Source organism: Epinephelus lanceolatus, chromosome 19, assembly GCF_041903045.1.
Source record: "Epinephelus lanceolatus isolate andai-2023 chromosome 19, ASM4190304v1, whole genome shotgun sequence".
In the NCBI taxonomy this organism is placed as follows: Eukaryota; Metazoa; Chordata; class Actinopteri; order Perciformes; family Serranidae; genus Epinephelus; species Epinephelus lanceolatus.
In genome coordinates this window covers 21,280,273-21,299,225 of record NC_135752.1, presented here as the reverse complement: position 1 = coordinate 21,299,225, position 18,953 = coordinate 21,280,273, and the positions used below count along the sequence as shown (strand labels likewise).

Sequence of the window (18,953 nt, the reverse complement as noted above, 5' to 3'; positions counted from 1 at the left end):
ATGAGATCTTAATCTCGATGGGACTTACCTGATTATACAAAGGTCATATGAGGAGCTTGCCTTAATCTTTCTTAAGCCTCAGCAGCAGCAGATATAATAGTTAGTAAGTGGCCAGTTTTACAGTAATTTATGGTCATGTTAGAAAGTCAGAATGTTGTGCTGTAATGTCAGATTACATGTGGCTGAAAAACAAGATGAGTTAGATAGATAGATAGATAGATAGATAGATAGATAGATAGATAGATAGATAGATAGCCTTTGAATGGTGCGTAAATTACAGGGAGGATTTATGTGATAAATGAGGGACTACTTTACCACTATAACTGGAAAATAACGATATAAGTGTGGTGCATGCTTCCACGTACTGTAACACCATATCACCAGATCACCATTAATCATAAATGAACACCTCTCCAGCGCTCTCTCCTCTCCCTGTGTCAGCGATAACATGTTGCACGGATGGGGCACCGTGTCCATCCCGTTGCCGACATGTGTCTTGAATTTATGCAGACTGCCTTCATTCACTGGACTCCACACACAGGGAGGAGGAAAGAGCTGGGCAGGTTGGAGGCGTCACGTGGTGTGTGGACCCAGCCAATCGGGAGTAAGTGCGCATTGCGATCCTGTGCAGAGGGCTTGTTTTATTAAAGGGTTGGTAGTGATCAATGAGTGAGTGTAGCTGTCCGCGGTGCTGAAACTTAGTTCATGATGGAGTGACTTTCAGCACCGCGGACAGCTACACTTTCATAACTCCCTATTCAAAAACAATAAAACCACATGTGTGATATAACACACCATGTTTAGATATTAAACTCATCCTTTCCAACTTTGCAGATGTTTAGATTCTTTATGGTTGTTTGCTGGCTCCATGGATGATGTATGTAGAGAGGGGAGACAACTTTACGACTCCAATGCAACTGAAGCAAGGAAAGCCTTGTGAGCAAACTGCGCAGCTCCCACTATAATCCCACCACAAATACAAAAACATAACTCCAATATAGTCTAACAGCCCTAGGACTAAATTTGTTGCTGCTGCATACGCCGGGACGTGTGGATGATTGGGTTTCAGCCTTTGCTTTATGCCTCCACAGCTGCTCAATCTCGGGCAGTTGGCTGTATTTCCTCGGGGTGATATAACTCTTCTACTCCATTAATAACGCAGCCACCAGCGGTCACATCAATCTATTGGCTGCAGACACGAGTCCTGGCCATATAGGTGCTACAGGACCGCACGGTCACGTGGGCAGCGACCAATGGGCTGAATGGATTCAGTACCGTGTAAATCAGCGGTGACAGCGAGCTACGTGTGTTTCCTATGAAGTCGATAAATGGGGAAATCAGTCAGGAATTTATGAATAGGCCTGGCTGACGGGTGCTGTGTGCAGGAGCTAAATTACATCTGTTTAAATGGCAGAGGTGTGCTCATGCGTAAAAGAGTAAAAATGAGAAAACACCTTTTATAGGTTTTTATTTACACTCATTTAAAGAAATGCTTTCTTCTTGGGTGCTCCCAAAAGAAGTTGCGCATTTTTATTTGGTAAAAGTTGTTTGTAAATGCGTAAAAGTGCAGGTAGCTGTCCAAAAATAACAAAGCAGCAATTATGTGTAGTTTGTGTTGCTCCTGATGAAATAAGGCTGGGCTTCTCATCTCATGGTTGCAACCTTTTCATGACGTCGAGACAGTTGTTTTGGTCCCCCCTGCCCAATCGGAGGCTCCGCTCACATTCTAGCCTACCGGAGCCGAAATGGGTCTATTCATGCAGCGGCTCTGTCCTCCCGTAAGTACCATAACGCCCTTCGTCGGGTGCTCTGTGGTACCCGACTGCTGCTTTAAACGGCAGCACTGACATGGAAACCCCATTGCAGCTGCAGAACGATTTCTTTCCAGAGCAGCAGTTCCAGCACTGTAAGTACCAGCACTACTGCGGGCGGGAGGATCGGCTCGGCAAGCAGCACGACCAATGCTGCACCTGCAATAACTGCACCTGTGATGCGAGGAAAAGCCTCGTCTTTCGCGGGACGTCGCCGACCACTGTGGGAACTTTAAGGACACCTTCGGAAACGTCTTCGAGGCAAGGTTGCCAGTACAGCGTCTGCGAGTTCACACCCTCTAGTCATGGTAGTTCATCCAGGCATCATCATCCTCACCATCAGCAGCAGCATTGCCGCGATCGGCAGCAGCGGGGCAGCCTGGGCAGCAGCCACAAAGACAGTAACTCCTACAATGAAATAGCCATGAGCAGCTGCAGATACAACGGCGGCGTAATGCGGCCGCTGAGCAACTTGAGCTCGTCCCGCAGAAACATACACGAGTTTGATTCCGAGTCCCAGCCTTTGCAGCCCATCTCAGCCGCAGATGCGTCGGACACTTTAGTATCCAAGCCGGAGAATAATTCCACCACACTGATGCCTTACGCATCGGGAGACGGAGGGGGAGGCTGCAGCCACAGCGGCGGCAAATCGGGGAAAAAGAAGAACCAGAATATTGGGGAAAAGCTCGGGCACAGGAGGGCCTTGTTTGAGAAAAGGAAGCGGCTCAGCGACTATGCTTTAATCTTTGGGATGTTTGGGATCGTTGTTATGGTTATAGAGACTGAACTCTCATGGGGAGCCTATGGAAAGGTGCGTATTTACACAGAGTTAATTTAGTCGCATGTGACTGATGGAGCGAGTAGAATAAAAAGGAAAAACTTGTGCCAAAAGTGTTCATGGAAAAGCAGGCAGTTTAAATAAGAAGTCTGGGCTCACTGCAAAGTGTCCCGTGTAGTCACATTGTCACATGCAGGCCAAAAGGCCCACTGCTGTCCAAGCATGAGCCCCATAGTACAAAAAGATATCACATGTTTGTTGCAGTAAGAAGCTGAATTATTACTGCTGAATTATCACTTGATTTGTGTCATACATATAACTAAGGCTGGTTTGCCACCATAAGAATGTGATTGTATGTCATGCTGTTGTGTGTTGTTTGGCTTTAGTGTTGTTGCTCTTTTCCAGGAGTCCCTGTATTCATTAGCTCTAAAATGCCTGATAAGCCTTTCTACAATCATTCTCCTGGGGCTGATTATCATATACCATGCAAGAGAGATACAGGTAATGTTGTAACACTTTTCTCATTCTCTAAGTGTGGGTGTTGAAGGGTCAGCAGTCATAACATTTAGTAAATGCTCCTTTAAATGTAAAATGAACTCAACCTTGCAACTTTATGATGTCACAAATAGGTTTGGTAGTCAGTAGGTTGTGCAGAAAATAAGTGTTTCTTATCAGCTTGCAAATAACTTTGAGAATAACTCAATGAAATCTTACACAACGTGCATTTTTAATTAAAAAGGTGAACATGCATGGCTCAAAGAAAAATCTATGCACAGGTTTTTGCACTGTACAGTGAAGTAGACTGATTATCATCTCCTGAAGCCACATTAACATTCTATTACACATTTTGATAAGATTTAGGAACTCTACGCAGGGCTTAGTGGGTGCATATAGATTGTCAGCCTCCCTTGAAATGTTCCAACACTTGGACAGTTTTATGACCTTGCCTTGGAGCATTGTTGCATTACTTACAGTTCTTCCTGCGCTTCAGCACTCGTGTTCTCAGTGAACAGCCTCAAAATTAATGCTGCCACTTTCTGCAGGGGTGGATGTATGTTGCCAGGGAGCTTTCGAGTATCAGATACTTTCTTTTTTTATATATTATTGAGTCAATTTAAAAAGGAAAACTTCACTTGAAAAGAAACACAACTCAAGCATTTCCTCAAATCTTGAATGAAGCCGTGTTTAATCATGTTAATGCACAAAAGATGGCGATGGCGGTGGTGATATCTTAAAAAATGCCTGTAGCTGAATTGTAGGAGCTGATCCAGCTGTTTTCAGCCGCTCTTATTCAAGATAGAATATGCTTAAGCAGGACGGGAAAATATTACATTTGGACAAACCGTGAGATTCTTATCTTTTGTATTAAAAAGTTGCATTAGCTCCAGTATATCCATCAGCCTTGTTGGTATATTTAGCACTTACAAGTCCCAGGGGAGCATCATTCATTGAAATAGCCCAACAGTAAAATGTGTCGCCCCCTTCAGATGTCTCATTGTAAACCTTTCTTTATGAGGGATGATAGAAATGCACAGACATCATTACCATATTTCAATGCATGAGAGAAGTGTTTTCATTTCCCCAGCAGACGGTCCCAAGTGGCTGTTTGTAAATTAGAAAGCATGCTGTATTTTTGCATGAGAGTGTCATATTTATTCTCCCATCCCCTCGGCCTCCACTCCTTTTTACGCAACCCTGTGTAAATGATTCAGAGTTTTTTTTAAACCTCCTGCTTGTACAAACTTTTCTTGATGTTAAATAATGTAATGATTTAGTTGTGACTAATATCTTGCAACGCTGCATTTTTCATCACAGCAGGTTTCCATTTAGTGAGCTTTATAACAGATTGTGTTAAATTGGTAGTCAAGCCTCAGCTGTACATTTATGGTCTCTGTGCACAATAAACCAGTTAAATGCCTAAGCACTGGATTGTTGCTACATACTTTCCGTCACTGTTTCTCATACATTCTCGCTGTTGTGATGCAGCAACACTGTTTTGATAAATATGGTGATGATAGCAGTTTTTAAAAAGCTTGAAGCCTCTGTTTTACACATTAAAAATGGCTGTGAAACAATATTCTTTCCTTCACTACAGGCACGCTTAAATTTGCAATTGAGCTCCAAAACGAGCTTTTCTCTCCACTCCTTTAATTGTCAGGAGCTGCATATTTACCCCACAGGAAGGCTGTTTCAAACCTCTTTGATCCTGACTCCTCTGACAGTCACGTCGATATCCAAAACATTTTTCACCCCAGATAGCTCCCTCTCTCCTCACAATGAAGATGTTTCCGCTTTAGCTGACCTAGAAAACTTTATTAAGGCAATTGTTTGCCCCATGTTGATTACTGCAATGCACTTTTCACCAAGTATCCCCTCTCCACAATGATTTATAGACAACTCATTCAAACGTAGAAGCCTGAGCACTTAAATGGATCAGGAAATGTCGTCACGTCACTGCAGTCTCACTCACTCCCTGCTGCTTCTCCCTCTAAATGCACAAGTTTATTGTAGGGTCTGTCCTCTAATTCATCAAGTCCCCTTTGGAACAAACTATCAGCCAGTTCCTGGAAACTGACTCTGTCTCACTATTTAAATCCAGTTCGTAGTGTTTGCGCTTCAACTTCCACCACACCAGCTGCTCCTTTGCTTCCCTGCCTGAGGGGCTTTTGTGCCTGTTGTTGCTAGTCTGTCATTACTCGGTTCCTGCAGACTGACATATGTGCTTATACACACACACACACACACACACACACACACACACACACACACACAGATAAATTAATTCTAAATCTATCTTGCTAATGGCGCACACATGCACACACAGTTGCTCTGGATGTGCTTGTTTCCTTTTCATTTTCTTTCTGGCTCCTTCATTTGTATCTGATAAAAATGTGATTTGACTTCATATGTGTGGAGTTTAATTGCTCCAGCTCTATTTTTGTCAGACTCTCCCCGCCTGGTTAAAAGCCACATCTTTTAAACATCCCCCTGCCTCTAGTCTGAAACAGACATTTGCTCTTATAGTAAAAGAGTTGCCTACTCCACTGATTTAGCATTGTCACGATGGACAGAATACAAAATAAAAACACCAGAAATATCTTCTTCTACACATTCTCCTTCATTGTCTAAACCTGGCGCCTACATTACCCACAATGCAACTTAACCACAGACAGTAAAGTCAGATAATCAGATGCGTTATGCTAGTAGTAACTAATGTGGTCTCAGCCCGCTACAGGTCTGACAAGCTCACCTCTTTATAATGCCACAACCTCAAATTTGTTTAATTTTCAAACTTGTAGTCTTTGATTCTGACACTGACTCATGTGACATCACCTGAAGCAATTTATCGGACTTTGCGCAGCTCAGCCTGCAGGCAGTAGTGGTGCTCCCCGAGAAATTCAAAGGAGCTGTATGCAACACTCAGATCATTAACACAGCAGCAAACTATCTACTAATTAAAGATATAGAGAGTTTCATTGGAATTGCATTGCTAGACAACAGCTTGGATCATCCATGGTTACTTCCTGTCAGCTGATGTCATGCACTTACCAGGTCCCCAAGAAGTGCGCCAGGCTTTGAAGCCAATTTTCATGGTGGCCAAACAGTGGTACTGCAATTTCTGGGGTCTGTCACATGTTGCCATGCGGCCAAAAAAGAACATTTCCCATTTACTTAAATTGGAAAAGATGCTTCTGTGAATCAGGCAATACATTTTTTTGAGCAGCACAACTCCCACAAAATGACTCGTTTCACCTTCAGGATTTTATCCACTCAGTCCGATAAAATTTCAGAAGTCTGGAAGAGCCACAAGATTAAATCATTTTATCCCTATTCAAGTTAGTGGAGCGCTAAGCCAGAAATTAGCTGTTCAGCTGGCAAGTAACATAGACACTTGTTCTAGACTCAGCCACCATAGGTCTCTAGTGCCACAAAATGCAGAAGTGCCATCTGGTATTTTTTTTACGCAGTGCTTGAACCATTTTGGCTTCATGCACCACTGAGCAACTCTTATAAAAATGAACGGGGTCCTGCCTCCAGTGCTGTATCCAGTTCTCCTAATACATCTGTGGCGCATACACACCGCAAAAATTGCAACAGGAAATACAGAAGGACCCATATAAAATTTTTGTGTTGTCAAGTTTTAAACAGTCGTTTAAAAGCGTTGTTGTGGAGTCATGGTGTCCTGAGTTGAGAATAAAGTCACGCTCCCTCTGTGTGTGTTGTAACCCGAACTACACTTCGTGTGCATGTTAGTGAATGTGAGTCCCTGTGTGTGTATCCCACTGGCTAGCTAATTGCTGTTGCTCTGCACTATGCTTATGCAGCAGTAACCGCTGATAACGCGGCTGTCCCAACCCAGCCCACCCTCTGGTTCTCCCCCATGTGAACACCATAGCTGCTAGCCACTGGCTCATGCCCTCCATGTTGAGAGCCATATGCAGGCAATCTTGGCTCAGACACTTACGTTGCACACCATTTACCTTCAAAGTCGGAGGCTGGAGTTGTTGTAGTACAACAAGTCGAAAAATCAAAATGTTGTTACCAGCTGCTAACAATGCATTTCATGTGCACAGTTAGAGGTTGGCCAGGACAGTGTGTATGACTGTTTGAAGACAGAAATGCTAATAAATGGTAAATTACTACAGCTTTTACTATCCACCTTGGATATTAAGCTTGGGGTTGGTGATGTTCCTTCAACTTTCTGAGTCAGAAATCCAACTTCAGGGGGTGTTCCAGCTGAAATATCCGACTGGGAACTTGCAAATTCAGACTTCCTAGGGCAAATGGAAGGCAACATGATCATAGATATGCTCTGAATATTGCATATAGCTCCTTTAGGCAGACTTTGATGTATATAATTGGTGGAGTTCCCCTTTAAAAATCTGCAGTCTCTAAACCCAAGCTGATATACTCAAGTTTTGTCACTTGAGTGTTTTATTTCAGACTTTTCAAAGCTTATCCAGAGCCACGGACATTATGTGACTGTTCTGATATGTTGCGTTTTATTCCCAGTGATGAGTAAACTGCATTTGGCATGTCAAAATTGATGGAAAGTCCTTTTAAATCATTGAGCTATGACATAGAATTTCAATTAAAAAAACACAAATATACAGACAGATTGACTCCATGTGTTGTATTATCACCATTCTGGTCTGCTTTTGTGTTAATTCAGTATGTGATGTCCCTGCTTTGCGACCTCCACTTCGTTTCTGTAATGACTCTTTTCTGATTTTAGCAGAGTGCTTGCTATTTCTAAAGTGCACTTTTCCATGTGAGAAATTCCGCTCCTGCAGTGAAATAGATTATGCATGCACATCCATGTGTACTCACAGATGCCTGTCAGATGTAGACGCATAAGTCAGGATGATGAAATATTTCCCCACCACTTCTAGCCCCTTAAAACTGATTTACTTGTCAGACTCAGTAAAGACTGTGCCCTCTCATTTTTATAGGGTATAACAACAGGAAGTTTCTCCTCCGCCGAGTGACTGAGAACTCAAAAGGTCAGGTCAGACAGGGTAGATGTTGGACACCAGCTGTCATTTGAATTGTTTAGGGATACATCTGCTGCACTGCAATGGCAGTGACGGCTGACCTAGTGAGCCAAGTGCATTAACAGAGAGAAACAGTGTGTCCATGTTCTGCTAAATGCCCTTAGACTGGTCCCACCGTATACAATTAGGATATGTCATATTAATGTTCAGTCCTCCTCTGCACATATTGATGTTGTTCGGTTTCTTTTTACGCTTCTTTTTTAGATGTAATCGGCCTGATTGTGCTTCATTGATGTCTTTTGTTAACAGCTGGCGATCCGTGAGAGGAATTTTTAGACTTTTAAGTTGAGTTTGCAGCGTTGGCAGGCAGCGACTTACTTCACAATGCGAGTGGAAATGGAGAGGTTAGAGTCTGTAGCTGCTTCATGACTTTGATTTGTCATTGTCAAAGTCTGATATGAGCTACGAGCTGGGAGCCTCTTCCTGCTCTGGCTGCTAAGATGGTTGATGAGTTCACCTTATTCCCAAACAGACAGAAACTGACATTTTGAAAGTTTTCTCTTCTTCCCACATCAAAGGCTCTTTGCCGAGGGGCATTTGTGTTAAGGCCATTGCTGTGTCGCTGTACCTTGTGATGACAGTTCTGCTGAGTTTTCTTAAACTAATGCAAAATGCTTTGGGGGCTGTTCTGTCTTTGATGTGTACTTTTGTGATAAAAGTCAGTGCTGATGTTTCACAGTCGCGTGATATTACATTTTACAATCTGCGGAAAAGATAAAATAACAACACATTGCCCAAACTGTGCCAGCGAATGCTGCCAGAGCCAAACTTGGCTGTGCTTGTCAGACCGCCCCTGGGTGAGTGTGTGTATGTGTCAGAGATATGGTGTAACTGCAGGAGACGCTCTGCATTTCTCACAGTGAAATCTGTCCTCTACCTGAGACTTCAGACTGGAGTCAGATAACCACCGCTGGCTGCTGAGCTCAATGTTTTCATTGAACATAAAGGCTCTCAAGGACACTCAGCCTCCCAAAGAGTTGAGAACACTTAAATCCTGATTTACTGATGGCATTTAATAAATTGTGCTCCGCATGTGACTTTAAACATGCAGATGATTTTCAGTTATTAATGTGTTGGCTGCTGCAGCAACACTTTAAGGAAGAAAGATTTATACGAGCTTTTACTTTGGCTCAGAGGGGCTTTACTTTGCTTGAATAGAAGAATGTATATGCAAATGTGAGACTTAATTTCAGAAACAAAAGCAAACTGAATCAGCAACAGCTTCAGATTTACTCAGCAAAGTGGCCTCTTAGTGGCTCACTTTGATATCATAAATAAGGCATTGCATTAATGTCTAATCGGGCAGAACCTCTCAACCTAATTCACTAATGAGATTGAGCGATTTAATTCTCAGTGACAAGATATATGTTCCCATCTCCACATTACACAGATTAAATATTGAGCTGGACTCCATTAGTTATATTGAGCGTCGTGAAACCAGTAACCAACCCAGCTTAGCATCGCAGGTGAGCTCCTCTGAGACCGCATGGTGTGGACGCGGGACAGGTGGAGAATGATCTCAGGACATGAGTGAAATTTCCCTATGATGAGCAGGGGGCATGCACTCATTGAGATTAGACTGGATTTTGTGTCCATCACAAAAAGCAAGGCAAATTTTAGCAACAAGCCAGTTCACAGTGCTCTACGAAGACACACCACAAGAGAAAATAAAATGAAAAAACAAGCTTAAACAGAGTGAGACAGGTATAAAATACAACAATAAAAGATACAAGAAAGATGAGAGACGGCCAGATTCGTCCACCATCTCGTGGTCACTGTATCAGCTCTTTGTTCTGTGAGGTGTGTTGCACAGTGCAGGAGCTTAATGTGTGTGCTCTTGCGCTTTATTGTCACTGTGAGGATACCAGCTTTTGGAAAAATGGGACATTTTGACCAGAATTGGAATTAGGTTTAGAGTAAGGTTTGGATACACACAAACATGTGCAGAGGTACAAACATGTGCCTGTGTGTGTCCATATAAAAGTACAGGGGCCAGATTTAGGGACTTAAACAGGTAATTTGAAATTGACTTAAGGGTTTCCTTGTGTTTCTATAAAGGTATCTGACTATGCAGACAGTTTTGGTTTTATTTGCCCAGGTTTTCCATCTCTGTCACAGCTCAGCGGGTTTTCCAGAGTGTGAGGAAAATTGTTTCTGCTGTTTTGAATTTTAGCTGTGGCTCTGTGGATAGCAGTGTCTGTTGGTTGGTCCACTACTTTGGAAATGTCTCAACAATATTTGATGGATTTCTATTAAATTTTGTGCACACATTCATGGTCTCCAGAGGATAACACCTGCCGACTTTAGTGATTCCTTCACTTTTACTTAACACAGTCACCACAAATGACGGCATTGGTACATTTCTGCAAACCACGAATATGTTACATTATTTCGTATGTTTTTGTGTAGCAGATACACTGAAACTTAATGTTTCTTTATGTTTTAATTACACTATGGTTAAGTGTGGTTAGGTTTAGGTGCAAAAACCACTTGGTATGGTTAGGAAAAGATCATGTTAAGGCTCAAAATATCTGCTTTTATGGCACTATACCGGCTGGAAACGCAGCTATGTCTCTAAAAAACAACAACTTTACATTTCTTTCTATATTTCTGTACATGTTTGTACTTTGAGATTTTAGCTTATGTTAATGCCCTCTCTGATAAATGGAAAAGTCTCTATAAATAAGTGCCCATGGTGGAAAAACAGCAAAATGCCACTAGAAAACACAACCTATTTGGTTGGTATTTGGTCGCGAACAGTGGTCTGCAGCTTGGCTAGATGTCACACCATCCAACATCTCCTCCACCTCCAGATGACAAAGTCAGCCAATATGCTATGTCAGTGATTCCCAACTGGTCCAAACATAGGGTCCAGATTTCTAGTCGTTTGGTGAAGGTTCACACAGCTCAGTGTATTCGGCATCATACTTGCATTTGGCCATGTGGTCAAGCTAGTTCACCGCCGAAATTGACTGTACTTCAAAATTAAGTGCGATTTTTACGAACTTGACATGTTTGCGAGTCACTTGCGGTCCATTCAGAATAGACCCAGGACCTACTTTTGGACCAGGACCCACAAGTTGGGAACCACTGTGCTATGTCACTTTAGAAACATTGATATGATATGTATGAAACATTCAAATGTAACATATTTGTGGTTTGCAGAAATGTGCAATGCCAACATTTCCCTCTGGCGGCTGGGCTACTCTTGCTCATGCGCCACCATGAGGTTCACAAATGTGAATGAAATGTCTTTGCAACTGTTGAATTGATTGCAATGAAATTCGTTACAGACATTTATGGTCCCCTCTATAATAATCTTGGTGATATCTTAACTTTTAATCTGGCACCATCATCAGGTCAGAATTTAAACTAATCCAATACGTTGATTCATGGCCAGATACCTGCAAAACTAATGACATTCCCATCAGTCACAGCTGGAATTACGGGTAAATATTATCCCTGCCTGACCTACCCAAATAAAGAAGTTCAGAGAGTTAAAAGTTTTTAGTTATTTAGTAATTTGGGTGAACTGACCCTTTACGTGACTGAACCAGCTCACGAGTTTTCCTTCCATATTGTATTTAGTTTGTTTGTAAGTTCCAGTTTGAAATTGGTGTTCCTCTTTGTTGATGCAGTTTGTGTGAGTTTGATGTTGTCGTGATTTTCTGACACAGTTCCCCCTTTAATAACTTTTTCCTCCTTTTTTATTGTGTTTTCCTTCCTTGCTGTAGTCAAATGCAATATTCTAGTTTTTGGGAGGGTTGTGAGGGTTGTGAGGGTTGTGAGGCTTGTTTGATTCACCATCTTTAAGATTAAGGTCATATCATGTTATTTTGGTGTGTTTACTTGCTCAACACAAATTAAATTTGGCCAGGGATATGTGAACATGTGTTTCATGTTGCTTTAAAAACTCAGGAATCATAGTGCTGCCTGCCAGACTTCTGTGCTGCTTTCAACATCTGTTGACATGTTTTCATGTTAGTTCAAATTTTAAATCCTTTCACTTGCTGTGTTTGAATTATTTGTCAGCCTCCTGTAACTTATTTATAAGTGTCCTGTCTCGTCAGCTGTCTGTTTTTAAGGCTGTCTTCCTCTGTATCGTATTCTGACATGATTTAAAACAGGCGGTTTAAGGTTTTTCCACTGCAGATGTAGTTTCCTTCACCGCTCTGTCATAACTGCTGCTTCTGCTGCTCGCATGGAATATTTGATGCTCTGAGGTAAAGGGCCCTTGAGGATTGTATTTCAGGTCATCCATTACCATAATTGCTTTTACCCACCAAGTAGGCTTTCCTTATGCAACCTGCGTGTAAATGTTTAATTACATTGTTTTGAGGTAACAAACTTTGTAACTGCTTTTGACAGGATGTGTTTGTTGTTTAAAATGTAAAATAACACGCCGCTTGTGCTGTGTGCAAACAATAGATTTAGCTGCTTTCAGAGGCCTAATTCTGTAAGTAAGAAACCGTACCAGAGTGGAGCCACAGCTTGTGTTTCCGTGTCTACATTACACTCACTTGGAAAGGCGAACAAGACGAGCTGTGGTTAGAGTTACACACTTCTCTGACAGATGTCAGTTTGTTAAAGGAGCTCAGTGTCGCTCATTTGATATGAACAACTGCCCCTGAAAATTTAATTCATGTGTTTTCTGTGTTTGGGGGAAACTTTGATTGTGGCCTTTAAATAAATATAAATGAGCTGCAGAGGCTTTGTGGGTCAGTTGTACTGTTTGTTCGGGGGACATGTGTTCGCTGTAGCTTGTTCTGTGCCAGCTTGTTGACAGTTGATATTTCTTGTACAGTGCCTGTTGGACATATAATTGGCTCAGCAGCTATAATAAGCCTGTTTGTTGCTGTTGCGGGTTCAGTAAAGTTTGTGTTAAAGCGGAGCGGGCGGCTGTGGTGTCAGAGCGCCTTCCGAGCTGTCAAGCTGAAGCGTGTGGAGCATTCATGTGTGTCTGTGAGAAAAGTGGCGGAGCACCATGTTATTGGTGCTTTCTTTGTCCTTGAACATGTTGAATAGCTGCTTTCATTACAATGTGAGAAATATGACTACATCAGCAATTCAATTTTAGGTAACATATCACCGCTAAATTTACAATCTAGGTCACTGATCCCATTAGCCCTTCAGGATTGGGACAGTTTTTACTTCTATAATGAGAAACTCCAAATTAAACTAAATGGAGAGTAGTTGGCAAGAGGCCGAGTCGTGATGTGTGCCTCCAGTGTGTGTTAGATATTATGAACATTTTATTTCCTATGGAATTAAAGCTGCTGTTTTGACTGATAAATCAATAGATGGTATATAATTAATTTTAAAGCTACAGGACTTTATTCGCATTTATGCATAAAGCAAGACCCTCCCTAGGGTTATTGATTTTTGGTTTGGACCCCCTCCCCCTCTTGACACAGACAACATTCTCAACTCAAGCTAAATGACTTAAGAGAGAAATAATTTTTTTACCCAGTTTGAACGTTATCACTCTGTTAAACAGGCATTAGTAGTGGTTATCAGCATTAAAGATAAGAGGGCTGCTGCTAAGCTGACTTGTATGTTTAGACTGCTGTTATCAGCTATTAAACACTCGTGTTTCTTGTTGTGCAGTGACATGAATATTAGCTGACTGTGTTATCAGGAGATGGAGGGGACAGTGGATGGCATGACATCCAGGCAAGACAGCTTCCAAGCTGTTCAAGACCAACAAACCAACATTTTCATCTGTGTTTGTGCCCCCAAGCCAGGCCAGGGATAACATTTTCATCCACACCCAACAAGAGGTGGTGGGGGAATCCCTATGCATTTTCAGAATTCCTGCAAACATAATCCAATTAATCATATTTCCACATGTATGTTGTGTCTACATGTGTTTGTATCTACTGTTAAGACCTTATTTTCTTGTTCTGAAATGCAGTAGCCACATGTATGAAAATGTCCTCCAATGAATGATTAGAGAAAAGTAAATCAAACATTGATTGAGGAAATCAGGAGTGAACAAATCTTCACTTTAGGGCTATTTTAATCCGATATTGGTCAGATTGTGTGCAGAACTGAAATAGTGTAAAGGTATACGGCTGTCAACTCTCAGTTTTCCATTCCAATTAATGCAATTTCAAGACTGTTTTGGGACCCCGGTATGCAGAAATATTTAAATACACCATTTTGAAAAATGGCAATGTATATTATATTATTATATTATATTATATATTTTCCCTCGCCAAAATTTAGCGTAAATTTGGAGCATTATTTGGGCCCCTTTCTGACAAGATAGCAGCACATGTTTAGTACCAATGGTTGCCTTAGGTGCTTTAGTTTAACATGATGTGACGATGATTTAAGTCAGTAAGTAAATTGTTGTACTTGATCCCATTTAAGGGTCAAGCATAGACCTTTTCATGGGTCATCTGTATCCTTTAAGCAACCCATATCTTTGTGCCCCTAAATTTAGATGTTTCAGGCCAAAACATGATCTTTCCTGACCATAACCAAGTGGTTTTGTGCCTAAACATAATCACACTTTAACCACAGCTCTGTTGAAACATAAAAAAAAGTTTTGCAATGGACTGTTTAATAAGGTGAACACAGCATTCTGATCATACTAGCACCAGCCTTCTCACCTATACCTATAATGATGATAACCACTGCTAATGGCTATTTGATAGCGTGATCAAATTCAAAATGGTTTAATTTTCAGCACCATTAACATATTAGTGAAATTAGCCATGGCCAAAGGGTTGTGTTGTGCTGAAAACGCATGATATCATAGATTCACTCTGTATGACACATTTAACTTTATTGTAGTTCTGTTATAATTCAGAACAAAATTAACGTGACCGAGTTGTATGTTCAATCTATGGTAACTATAAGGATCAAATTCTGGGAACTACCTTACTGATCCCTCAGGAAAATAGAAAATACAGAAAGAAAGACATGATTGTTGTCCTCTGCATATGGCAAAATGTGCCTTTATGAGCCATGGTGCACACAAACAGTGCATTTTTGACATAACGTAACCTCCCTGTGAGAAAATCAAAGAAATTAAATATAAATCCAGGCCATTAAAGAATGAAAACATCAAGACTACCCGCCTTTTAGCACAAACAAAAGAAACAGAACCTTCCCCTTATCTGACCCCACTTCCCCTTAATAATTTTTGTACTCTCCCTAAACCTAATATATATATATTGCATTCCTCTTCATTTGTCTTAATGGATAATGCTGGCAGGTTTTTGTGGAGTTGGGGGAAAAAAAAGTCACTGAAGAATCCAAACTGCACACTTTGAATATTAAAGATGAACTGACTGACCTGCCTGCACGATCCTGTTCTCAGAGATGTTAAACTGTAAGCAAAAACATTGTTCTGTCTGTAAATATTTTCATTTCAAACCCTGAGAAGTCACCGGCCATTGTATAATTCACTACTGTGCATATTAAGGAGGTTAAGGAGGTGTCCGACAAAGTGTAATCATGTGCAGTTTTTCTATTCTTTTCCTTCAGAGAGCCTTCTGCTCTCATGGCAAAAACAGCCACCAGGAAACCTCGCTTGTATTTGCTGACAGCAATGTTTTGTGAAATATCTACTGCCAGTTGTGACGGCCTGCACGCAGGCAGAGGACCTTGAGGTGATTGAGTGGACGGAGCAGGAACAGCTGTGGAGGAATATCAGTGTGGCGTGTCAGAAAGAGGAATTATTTGACAAATGTAAGAGAAGCTAATACAGTTTGATAGTGTTTAATCTGCAACCTGCAGCAAATGTAAAGCTCAGAGAGAGCAGCGAGATTGAGAGAGTATCTATGACTGTAGGCATGACCAGGGAGTGTGAGTGAGCCGGCGGTGGCAGTCATGGGCTCAGACGTTAGTTCGGGGTGAATAAATTGAGCAGTGAATCTTCTGGCAGAAGATAACTGTAGATTGGATTGAAAGTGATGACGAGAAGGGAGGGGGGTGAACAAGAGGAGGGAGCAACAGCAGCAGAGGTGACCATGTGAGGAAGCTGCTGTAGATGACAAAGGACAGGGTGGGGAAGAGTGATGAGGGGTGTTGAAATCCACCCACACCGAAGTCCCCAGTGGAACGGCCTACCTTCTGGTCGAGGTGGCCAGGCGATCAGACGCTAATGCTAATGTGGAGGCGGCAGATGTTCTCATCAGTATCACACTTTAAAGTTGAAATGCAAACTGCATGCTGCTAAAAGTAACACTTGTGTTTTTTATTCAAGAAGTCTAAAAACATAGACAAACAAAGTCATTTGCGGCAGAATTCAGTTGTGGAGTTAAACAAAACTACTAAAACTGGTTAAGTGGGAACAGGCCCATTCTGGCCTTTTTCACAGGAGTAGCAGAGACAAACGATTTGTCGTATTTAATTAGTACAAATCACAAACTTAACATAATTTCTTGCCTACAATTTTTTTGCAGAATTTTAGATCCCAGAGTCCAAAGTGATGTCTTCAGATGTTTTGTTTTGTTCAACCAAAAGTCAAATACTCAAAGATATTTAATATACAGAGATATATATGACAAAGACAAAGGAGCAAATCCTCTCATGTGGAACCAGAGAATTCACATACTATGCACTACATACCCAACACTATAACAATATACTTTTATGTACATAAACAGTGGTGTGTATCTTTTCGGACGCACTGAGCTGTAATTACCAGAGCCTCCTTGCCAGTTGGAGACGTGTAACCATGGTAACCCGTGCCAACTTTAGCTCTACTGGTGATTTAAACATAATTTTAAAACTATATTACACCTTGCAAAGTGAAATCATACTTAAGCTTAAAATTGTTACTAACATTGCAGAGCTGTTGTTAGCTGTACGTTATGAATGTTGTCTAACGCGTTGCATTGTGGGATATTTATGCTGATGTAGTTTCCAGTGTTTGCATACTGTTATATTTCACTAGTATGCAATTCACATACTAGTTTCATACTAAGTGCAACACACACCACCGCCATACGCCGCGCGTCAAAACGCCCGCCTCCATTATATTCCATGAACAAACCCACACCGGCGCCGGCTGACGCGCCGCTCTATTTCAGCCCACTGCTCTATTTCCAGTGCGGCCGGCGCTGCGAGAAAAGCCTTTTCTGTACGTCTCGGCCGCCATAGTATCAACTCCGGTTGTTCAAATTTTTAATAAGACGATTTTGATAAGAAACTCACCCGTGAAATCCAGGTTGTTGTTGCCTCAAAGTTTTTCCTCTTCTTCTTCCGTTACTAGCAGTTGGCAACTGTTGGCAACTAGTGTAGGTACAGCCACCTAGCGGGCTATGGTGGAAATACACTCTAGTGTCGACGGTGCCGCTGCCAATGTGTGTTGGGGGGGTGGGCGGTGTGTGCTGCACAGGTTGTGGAAATACTTCTCACATAGCCTGCTGTTCTAGCCTATTAAATATCATGTTAATATGGAATTTTGGACACAGCCTATGTCATTTTTTCAGTTTTTTTTTTTTTTGTTTGAAAAATGACATTTGTTGACAGTGGTTTACTTTTTTCTGATGATCAACTAATCGATTATTTGACTAGTTGTTTCAGCACTAATTTTGAGTTACTTTCTACCTCTGAGTGTCAAGAATCAGCTCAGGAAGGACCCACATGCAGAGTAGCAGGCAGGTTTAAGGTTTAACTAAAAGCAAGCTTTAGTAAAGCTGATCGAAAGCATCCAGAACAGGCAGGTAACAAAGTTCAAATGACGGAAGAACCAAAACTAAACTGAAAACCAACGGAGATAATATGATGAATTCAGGAAAGAAATCCAACAGAACACAAGAGACCAGGGAGGAAACACAGCAGAGAACAACACTAAGGACATGAGGATGAACACAGACAAACTGACAAAGGGAAACACACAGGTATATATACACAGAAAACTAATCACAAGGACGAGACACAGCTGGAGTAGGAGGACATGGGCAAAGGGAGGGAAATGGAGATTGGCTAACAACAAAGGTGGAGCAGACAAGACTAATACAGAACAGGTGTGAAGGGAAGACTCTGGGAACAGGGAAGGACTAACGAGACAGGTGTGATGGAAAACAGGCGGGAAAACACACAAAGACAGGAAGTAAAACCAGACACGACACATGAGGAGAGAATCTACAAAATATAACAGGAAACAGATGAAAGAATGAAAAACAAAACAAGGAAGAACACAAACAGAAAACTCCAAAATGAAGTCCACAAGATAACATGATATTTTTTGAACGACTCTTTTTAGCTGCCGGTATCTACCAGGTCAGCCTGCTAAATATCTGAGTGCGAATGAATCCCTGACATTTCCCACTCGCCCACTCACTATTATTGTAGGGTGCTGCTCACTCTACCTGCTCTGGTGAGTGAACGAGAAGCGATTAGATTGGACTGAAGTTGACACCTCCACCAGCCAAGGCCAATGGTGCATTCACATGCTCCTCAGATGGTCATTCTTTTGACTTTGCAGCGTTCATGAGCTTTGAGATATAACGTGGAAACAACATGGATGCTACAAAAAAAGATGTGTTGTATGTTATAGTTCAGAGTGTTTAAACAACACACTGATAACAAACAGCAAAGTGAACACGATCAGGAAATCATTTTTCAGATTATTCGGTCACCACATGAATGCAGCACAAGGCCGCAGAGGTAACTGAGACATTTTTGCAAAAAGTATCACAACTCAAAAGATTCAATACATTTACACGTGTCAACTCTAATGAACCTAAACTGTGAACAGATCGGTCTGCTGATCAATACTACCTACAAGGCAGGACTAACACATATGAAACACCATAATATTCTTTGAGAAATGTCCTCAGAAAAACA

The 18,953-nt window shown here is 41.6% G+C and overlaps 1 protein-coding gene across 3 annotated transcripts in view; it reads left to right on the top strand.

The window, feature by feature from the left end:
• The first annotated feature begins 1,594 nt into the window (after window positions 1–1,594).
• kcnn2 (potassium calcium-activated channel subfamily N member 2) overlaps window positions 1,595–18,953 on the top strand; it is a 33,099-nt gene continuing 15,740 nt past the window's right edge. For 2 of the 3 annotated variants that reach the window (XM_078161911.1, XM_033646886.2), the window contains exons 1-2: window positions 1,596–2,622; window positions 2,995–3,090. In XM_078161911.1, coding sequence (XP_078018037.1) covers window positions 1,849–2,622; window positions 2,995–3,090 — 870 coding nt within the window. In that variant the 5' untranslated portion in view covers window positions 1,596–1,848. Of the gene's footprint in view, window positions 2,623–2,994; window positions 3,091–18,953 lie in introns of all 3 variants that reach the window. The other variant, XM_078161909.1, reaches the window with a different exon arrangement.